General features: G+C 54.7%; 1 protein-coding gene across 1 annotated transcript; it reads right to left on the bottom strand.

Annotated features, from left to right (window-relative positions):
* Positions 1–4,784: 4,784 nt before the first annotated feature.
* Positions 4,785–8,378, bottom strand: LOC133081806 (uncharacterized protein CXorf49 homolog). Its single transcript, XM_061178159.1, has 5 exons — positions 7,125–8,378; positions 6,327–6,483; positions 5,721–5,797; positions 5,409–5,454; positions 4,785–4,825 (listed from the first exon to the last, which is right to left on the bottom strand). Exons 1-5 carry the CDS (start codon positions 8,376–8,378, stop codon positions 4,785–4,787), a joined length of 1,575 nt encoding a protein of 524 aa, XP_061034142.1.
* Between the last annotated feature and the right edge of the window lie 767 nt (positions 8,379–9,145).

The following is a 9,145-nucleotide window of genomic DNA, read 5'->3' on the forward strand; positions in this document are numbered from 1 at the left end:
TGAAAAATTCTTGCATCCCTGGGATAAATCCCACTTGATCATGGTGTATGATCCTTTTAATGTAGTGTTGGATTCGGTTTGCTAGTATTTTGTTGAGGATTTTTGTGCCTATGGTTATCAGTGATATTGGCCTGTAATTTTCTTTTCTTTTCTTTTTTCTTTTGTGGTATCTTTGCTTTTGGTATCAGGGTGATATGGTGGTCTCGTAGAATGAGTATGAGAGTGTTCCTTCCTCTGCAATTTTTTGGAAGAGTTTCAGAAGGATAGGTGTTGACTCTTCTCTAAATGTTTGCTAGAATTTGCCCATGAAGCCAGCTATCTGGTCCTGGACTTTTGTATGCTGGAAGTTTTAAAATCACAGTTTCAATTTCAGTACTTGTGATTGGTCTGTTCCTATTTTGTATTTCTTCCTGTTTCAGTCTTGGAAGGTTTTAGCTTTCTAATAATTTGTCCATTTCTTCTAGGTTGTCCATTTTATTGGCATATAGTTGCTTGTAGTAGTCTCTTATGATCCTTTGTATTTCTGTGGTGTCAGTTGTAACTCCTCCTTTTTCATTTCTAATTTTATTGAATTGAGTCCTCTCCCTTTTTTTCTTGATGAGTCTGGCTAAAGGTTTATCAATTTTTTTTATCTTTTCAAAGAACCAGCTTTTAGTTTCATTGATCTTTTCTATTGCTTTTTTTTATCTCTATTTATTTCTCCTCTAATGTTTATGATTTCTTTCCTTCTATTAACTTCGGGTTTTCTTTGTTCTTTCTCTAGTTGCTTTAGGTAACCTTAGGTTGTTTCTTTGAGATTTTTTCTGTTTCCTGAGGTAAGATTGTATTGCTATAAAATTCCCTCTTAGAACTGCTTTTGCTGCATCCCATAGGTTTTGGATCATTGTGTCTTCCTTTTCATTTGTCTCTAGGTATTTTTTGTTTTCCTCTTTGATTTCCTCGGTGATCCATTGGTTGTTTAGTAACATATTGCTTAGCCTCCATCTGTTTGTTTTTTCTACAGTTTTTTATTCCTGCAGTTGAATTCTACTTTTTATAATTTTTTTAATAATATGGGATTATTGAGATATAAGTTACATACAAGGTCTATGAGCCTCTATAAACACATTCTGTTACAGAACCACCACCACAATCAAAACAAAAAGCAGGGACTTCCCTGGTGGCACAGTGGTTAAGAATCCGCCTGCTAATGCAGGGGACAGGGGTTCTATCCCTGGTCCGGGAAGATCCCACATGCCGTGGAGCAACTAAGCCCATGCGCCACAACTACTGAGCCCACGTGCCACAACTACTTAAGTCCGTGCGTCTAGAGCCTGTGCTCTGCAACAAGAGAAGCCACCGTGATAAGATGCCCGCGCACCGCAGTGAAGAGTAGCCCCCGCTCACCGCAACTAGAGAAAGCCCGCGCACAGCAACAAAGACCCAAAGCAGCCTAAATAAATTAATTAATTAAAAAAAAACAAAATAAACAAAAAAACAAAAACAAAAACAAAAAGCATTTTCATCAGCCCCAAAATTGCTTCATGCTCTTTGGTAGTTTAATGCCTTGTCTCAACCCCCAGACCCAGGCAACAACCAATCTGTTTTCTATCCCTATAGTTTGGATTTCTCAAGAATGTGAAATAAATGGAATCAGGCAGTATGTAGACTTATCCATTTGGATTCCTTCACACAAAGGGACACATAGGGGACTTCTGGATGGGCAATGTACCTCTCCATCAACTGAGTATAGTTACATGGAGTGATCAGTTAATAATTATTTGTCTAATTGAGGGCTTATGGTCTCTACAATGTGCATATGTGTGGTGTGTTTGATTTATATTTAATTCAATGTAATTTGTCTTTTATATCTTTGGAAGGGTTATTTTATTAAATAGCAATTGTAAAACCTTTAAAAGAAAGTGAATGGTTACTGTAAAAGTCAGGCCGGTGGGTGCATCAAAAGGACAAGAGAGGGGGCTTGGACAAAGGAGGATCCAAAACTACCGGCCTGGCCTCCACCTGTGTCTGAGTGGTATTACCAGGACTTCAACACTGCACAAGCACAGGGAGCACCAAGCACACTGCAGTCATTTGAATGCTGCGCCCTGGAATCATGCAGGGACAGCCGACATGGCAACCCAGGCAGCCCCAATGTGTCTGGCCAGACCCGGCCAATGCAGGTGAGAGTCTCCCCACCTTCATTCAGCTGAGTAGCAGCCTTTATTGCATCTGCAAGCTTAACCCCCTGTTGCCATGCAAGGTAACATATAAGTCAACAGCAGGAATTAGGATTTGGAAACCTTTGGGCAGGATTACTCTGCCCACCACACCCAGCTCCCTCTCCAGGGTTCACCTACACCTACTTTCTTTGTTTGTGTCAGTTCCCCCCAAGAGTCCAGAGAGAGCAGTTGGCCTGTGGTTGGGCTGGTGCTGGTGTGGAGTGGGTGGGGTGGGGAGGGGGCATCTTCCCAGTAATTGGGCAGGGAGCAGAAGCAGGCAGGATGGGGCCTAGGGCTCTCCAGGCCAGCCGCCACTGTCTCCCAGGCTGGAGAAGGGGCTTGAGGGGAAAGGCAAATGGGGTGAACTGAATGAGGGCGGGGTTCTGACCTTCTCCTACCCACAGGGGCCCAGATGTATGACCTGCCACTATTTCCCTCTGGAACTGGAAAGCTCAGGGCCAAGCCACAGCCTGTGATATACATGTTTCCAGCAACATTTTTCTGCGGTAGTTGGTCAGAACACGGAACAGAGAGATGGTGTGCTCAGTGGAGGGAAGGGAGGCAGGGAAAATGCATCACCAAGGGTTGAGGTCACGCCCTCCCATGTCACCTCCCTTTCAACAAGCTTCTCTATTTCCTCACCCTGGTGACCACAGCCCCGTGACCCCCTCTGCCGACAGGCGGTGCTGGTGCTGGTGCTGGACTTCTCCCCAGGCACAAGTTGCCTGCACGTCTCGGTGAGCAGAAACCTCAGCTGGAAGGTCTCTGCCAAACTTAGTCACTCAGACAGCAGCAAGATGTGCTACACCGCCAAGCAATAACCACTGGATCAGGTTCAGGGTCAAAGCTGTAAACTAAGCAGTCAAGCCCACCTTCTCCAGGGAGGGGTTTGAGTGGAAGGATTAAGTGCCACGAACGTTCTTTTCTGACCCTGAGGTCGGTGACTGTCCCACCCCACATGTGGTCTGTCCACCTGAGCTCATGCCATGAACTCTGGAAGCGAGTCAGGGTGAGAATATGGGGGAAGGGTGGACCCAAGTGCTCCCCATTGTCCAGGTACAGTCACTCCTTACTTCCCATCCTCACTGCGCCCATCCCGCCCCTGTCCCGGGTAGCTCATGTTGGGTGGTCTCATATATGGGTCCCCTGATGCTAAGATGAGCTACTCTGAGGAGCCACCCTTCCCAATCTCATTCCATCCACACCCACAGTACTTGTCAGACATCATAGGATCACAGAGTAGGATCGAGAGCCTCCTGCAGCGAATCCAACATTTTGAGCATCCCAACACCCTGTCGTGCGGTTTGGTGACTTCTGCATCATCCCCCTCCTATGTTTTGGGAATTTAACGACAACCCTTGAACAAAACAGATCCGACCCTTGATTTTGCTCATTCAATGCCTTATGGAACCTGGACCAGCCTCTACTCCCTGAATCACATCTTTCTCCTTCAAGGGAGATTATCCCTGATTACTTTTATTCACACACAGGGACACACAGTCACCAACCTGGAAGGTCCTATCTACCATCATACCCTCTTTTGTGTAGTAAAACACCGGTGTTTCGAGAACGGTGTCAGGCGGAACCACCCTCACCTCAGTCAAACACAAATCTGTCCCTCTGAGTCTCAGGCAGGTACAGCCCTGGGTCCTGGCTGACGGAAGGAAGTGCTCCCCAACCTCCAGTGAGGGGGAAATCGAACATGGAGTTCGGACTCAATCTCGTGTGTCCTAAAGAGGCAGTCTGGGAGATTGAGCTGGGACACGGAAATATCATTTCCAGGAAAATCTGTGTCATGGGGCTGGTGGAAGAGTATTTGACGGGGACCATGCAAGAACACAGACCTACTAACCACCCTTGCCATAGAACCTGACGGGCCAATTTCCACTCAAGGGTATAGAGACGACCAGGCTGGAGGAGGGTGGTCAGCTGGCTAGAGCAGGGAGGATGTGAAAGCTTCCAGATTGGAGTTCTGGAAGGGGGTCATGAGTTCCTGCTGATGGGGAGGGGGAATGGCAGAGATGAATGGGAACCGCCAGACCCCAAAGGAGGAGGGGGGTTTGGAGAGAACTAGAAGAGGGCCTTCGGGGGAAAGGGAGGACATGCCAATGTGGCCAGGCAGAGCCCACACAGGACCCAGACCTGGGGCACTCCGCTGGCTTGACTGCAGGGATGGTAGCAGAGGCTGGCCCAGAGTCCCCACCACAGGATGCCAGAGATACTGTTCTGGAAAAGGCTCTGATGTGGAGCAGCGTCCCACCCCGGCCCCCTACCCCTACACCTCCAGAGAGAAGGCAGAACACAGAATATGAGAGGCACTTTAATTGGAAAATGCTGTGAAACTAGGGTGGGGCGGGGGCAAAACAAGGGGGAGAGGAAGCCCTAGCTGAGGCAGAACAGGAGGGAACGAACTTGGCCACAGCTCCCGGGCCCCAAAGGTACCAGCTGCTCCTCTTGCAGGAAGACACTGGGCTCAACCTGTGAAACAGCGGAGTCAGGGAAGAGCCTCAAGCCAGGGCCAGCCCCCAGCCCTGCTCAACAGCCAGGACTGTGGGAAGGGGTACGGTGTGCGTAACACTCACTTCAAAGGGTCTGGAACTTGTCAGCCAGGTACTGCATGGCGGCTGCAACACGGACAGGCATTAGCAGGTGCTCCAGACAGAGGGATATAGAAGCCGGTCCCCGTATCCCCGTGAGGAACCGCCTAGCCCTGCAACCTGAAAACCCCTCCAGACCCGATGCAAAGAGCTCTGGGCCTGATCACTCCCCACCACCCGAATTGAATGTGGAACCGGTTCCTAAAGGGAAACAAAATGTGCCAGCACCTCTCAGGCTGTGGGCTGTGCCACAACCAGTCAGAACTCATCACACAAACAAACAAACAATCCAACAAGAACCTTAGAAGCCACACCAAGCAGCAGTTCAAGGGAAAAATCAACGAGGCATCTTTAAAAGTCCTATCAGAAGGAGATTCCCTAGAACTGGTCTGGTTGGCAAAGTGTGCATGCAGTCCAGACAGTACTTTGCTACTTGTACACACGCCCAGCTGTACATGCACAGCCGGCTCCAGGGCCAGGCCTGCTAGGTTCTCCTCCCCACAGGGATGTTGGTCCCTGCGAGCCGACTGCACCTGCAGCCCACCCACACCCCAGGTGCCCACCCGGGTTCTGCACTAAGACACCGCTCTCCGTCCCTGGTTCCTCATACCAAGTTGCTCCTTAAAGTCGTCTGTTTCTCTCTGTAGCACGAGACACTAGGCCAGCAGACACAGGAGGAAGAGAAATGAGTAGTATACTCTGGCCTCCTCTCTCCTCCACCTTCTCCTCTCCCCCGGGCCCTCCATCCCAGAGCCGGGTGGCTAGACTGGCAAGGGCTCCTCAGTGGAAAGGAGGTGGGTTCCCTCCGTGGGGTACGTGATGGGGGCAGGGGAGGGGGGCCCCACACATGTCAGTGGAACTTGGACCCAGATCCCACTCTCGAGTTTGGACCTGCATTTCCAGGAGCCAGAGGAAGCATTACCGAAGGACAGCCTGGCGTTCCCAGTGGCTGCTGCTGCCTTTCTGGTCTTGGGGGATGGTCAAGTGGCTCCCGGTCACCTGAGAGGGAAAGGACACACAATCCAGCTTCCCAGGCTCCCAGTGAGGTGGAAAGGGCCAAGCGGGGTCTAACGTGAGGTGAGGCAGCACCACCCTCCGCTGGCAACAAGCCGCCCCTGCTCTGCCCAGCAGCCCGAACCTTCTCCCTGGGCCTGCCTCCCCTGTTCCCCAGGGGCAGCCATTTCACCACTGTGGTCCTCAAAGACTGTGGCTCTGCATTCGACCCTCCCAGAGCTGCAGCCACAGCCAGCACGTGGGAGAGCAATGTGGGCGAACAGGACTTAACAGAAAACGCTGTTCCCCTGCAAGTCTACACCCGGAGGAGCTGTTTGGGGCACTGCCACCGATCACCCCGGCCGCACAAACCCCACACAGAGGATGATGTGGCTCAAGGCCAGCCCTGCCAGCACCCCGTCTCCTGTGGGAGAAGCTGCCTGGGAGCAAGGCTGTGCCCCCAGCAGAGACAGAGCCAGAGGTTTCTGTCCTCAACCCCTCTCCCCTCCCCTCATATCAAACCCACGACACTCACCTGAGGGGACAGGCATCCTGGGCACGACTTCTCCCTGGTTCAGGGCCAAGCGCTCTGAGTTTCCTGGATCTTGGGGGCCTCTGGTGTTGAGGTCATCACTGCAGGCTTTTCCACGATGCATGCGTGGAAAAGATGTGCCTGGCCTGTGAGTTGGCAGCTGAAACAAAAATTTCTCACCGATTTGGAATAAGGATGTGTGTGTGTGTGTGTGTGTGTGTGTGTGTGTGTGAGAGAGAGAGAGAGAGAGAGAGAGAGAGTTGTGTGATGTGGGGCCGGGGTGAGGCAGGGAATTGGGAAGGGAATTGAAAGGCTGATCTCATTAGCACTTTCTCCCTCAGTCAGCCCCGGGCCAGCAGGCAGAGCTGATCTAGGGACAACACTGGGGCACTGAGAAAGCCCAGGCCCCCTGCAAGGAAGGTCTGGGGAACAGCTAGGAAGTAGGATTCAGGAAGCTGGTGAGTGTAAATACTGAGGCTTTTCGGGGAAACTTTTAAGGGATCCCCCGACCCAATTCAGCTACCAGCCCTCCCTTCCATCCCAGCACCAGTCTCGCAGAGGAGGCTGGAAACAGGCCAAGGGTGGAGAACCGGGCCCAGCACACCCGAAGTGCTACCTTAATGTTTGTCCCTAGTAAAAGGAGCCCGATCTGGCATCCTAATGACCCAGTGACCGAGGGGCACCCAATGACGACCTCTGAGGGATGGACAGAGGCAGCATGGGTGAAGACGTGTGTCCTGGGGGCGGTTGGAGCTGGTGGGGGGGAAGAGTGGGCAGAGAGGAGGAGCATGGCCTACTCACTTGGCCCTTTGCGGCTGGGTCTCTATTTGGGTCCTTATCTTCTCCCGCCACCGCCTCAGACTCCCTTGCCCGCCTGGCCACGGATTCCTTCCCAGCGCCGGTGTGCTTGGACTGTTCGGTTCCCGAAGGGACCAAGGTATACCTCTTGGATCTCCCAAGCAGCGGAATACCAGAGATTGGGGGCAAGGTGGCCGGTTCCAGGGGAGTTGCCGAGATTCGTTCTCCCCCGGAAGGGAAGGTTCTCCCCAGGGCAAGTTTGGAGGCTCCCCCGAGGGATTTCTTCTCCTGGGCCCCCTTCTTCCTAGGAGTGACCCGCGGCAGGCCACCTGCAGCAGCAGCAGCAGCAGCAGCAGCTCCCGGGTAGCTGGGCCTGCTGCCCCCCTTCCCCCAGAGCACGCTCTGCATTTTCTTAGGGGAAGAGATGCCCTGCTCTCCAACGCCCTGCGTTTCCACAACCGAAGTGAGTCCTCGCGGAGCCGAGGACAGGGAAGAGCCTGGCACGTGAAGGAAATTCTCCCTGACTTGGAAATTCGAGTGTCTGGGAGTGTCCCCGGGATCCTCGGGTCTGCTGGGCTCGGCCTGGCCTCCTCCTCTGGGGTAAGTGCTCACCGTCATCAGCTGTGTCTCACTGAACTCATCTGAGGACTCGGGGTCGGACAGCAGCCAGGCCAGGCCTTCCTCGGGGAGCCGCTGGCGATCCGCAGCCACGTTCAACCTACGCTTAGGGCCTCTCTTAGGGTTCCCCCAGGCCCGGTCCGCTTCGGGCCCACCGATGTGGAGAGGGCCGGACGGAGCCGGCGGCGCTTCCCCACAGCTCTGGGCGGGCGCTCCTCGACCGCCGGGACCCGCCTCGAGGCCGGCCCACACGGCGGACACTTCGAAGGCGGCGCAGCTCTCCGGGGACGGGTGTCTGCGGACGCCCGGCACGTCCCAGTCGGCCAGCTGCCGCAGGATGGCCGCCGCAGACTCCTCGGCCAGGTCCAGGAGGTCCCTCGTGTCGTCAGCCGGGGAGCCAGGTCGGCCTTCGCGGCCCCACAGCACCGGCCCTCCCGCTTCCAGCATCTCCTGCTCCGACTGGAAGCCCTCGGGGTCCGGGAAGCCGCCCCCGCTCTCGCCGTTCCGCGGCTCCCCGGGCTCGGGGCCTGGGTTGGGTCCCCGCGGTACTGCTGGGCCGGCCGGGCAGACGCCGGCCCGCTCCCCGTCCTCTGGGCCGAAACCCGTTCCCCACACAGACACCTCATCGGGGGAGCTCATGTCGCTACCCTGGCGGCGCCGGAACCGGGGCGACGGTCGATGGCCCGAGTCGCGGTCGCGGTCACGGCGGGCGAGTCGGGCGGCGCTCAGAGGGCAGCGGCAGCCACCTCAGGCGCCGCACGAGCTCGCCTCAAACGAAACGACGCGCGGCTTTCAGCGCGCCACCCACGCCCGCTCCGCGGCCTCCTCATTGGTCCGGGCCCCGCCAACCAGCGGGCGCCTTGTTCGCCGGCCCCCTCAAGGCCTAACCAATGGGGTCGAGGGCCTCTGGTTTGCCCCCAAGCCTGTGGGCGATCCGGGCAGTGGGCTGGCGGAGGGGATGGTGCGAGTGCTTCCCTCTGTCAATCCTCTGGGCCCGCCTCCTCCTGTCCCGCCTCCCCTTTCCGGTTAGAGTCACAGCTCTGAGCCTCCGTTTCCCATCTACACAGGGGGTCGGAGAGTGAGGGCGCCGGGCTCCAGGCGTGGTGAGGATGAAACGTCAAGATGGAGGCGCTGGACGCCTAGCACGCGCCGAAAGCATTTGCAAGCCTCCCTTCCACCGCAAGCCTTACGACCCAACAGGAGAATGGGCACAGGAGTCCCGCAGTCAGTGATCAGGGGTCGGCCAGAGAGCAAAGGGATCATATTTTCGTTCTGAAAGGTCTCTGTCTCAACTGCTCCATCAAATGTGGCTCAGCAAACGTTATTGGCAGGCGGGTTTGGTGGACAGACTGGGGTTGGCAGACAGACTGGGGTTGACCTCGCTCCATCAGCCCTTCTCCCGCTCT

The sequence above is a fragment of the Eubalaena glacialis genome, chromosome X (assembly GCF_028564815.1).
Source record: "Eubalaena glacialis isolate mEubGla1 chromosome X, mEubGla1.1.hap2.+ XY, whole genome shotgun sequence".
Taxonomy (NCBI): Eukaryota; Metazoa; Chordata; class Mammalia; order Artiodactyla; family Balaenidae; genus Eubalaena; species Eubalaena glacialis.

Coding starts and splice junctions, on each gene's coding strand:
- LOC133081806 (XM_061178159.1), bottom strand. CDS start 8,378: ATGAGCTCCCCCGATGAGGTGTCTGTGTGGGGAACGGGTTTCGGCCCA. Junction 6,484..7,124: donor ACCCAGCCGCAAAGGGCCAA/GTGAGTAGGCCA, acceptor TTTTTGTTTCAG/CTGCCAACTCACAGGCCAGG. Junction 5,798..6,326: donor CAGGATGCCTGTCCCCTCAG/GTGAGTGTCGTG, acceptor TTTCCCTCTCAG/GTGACCGGGAGCCACTTGAC.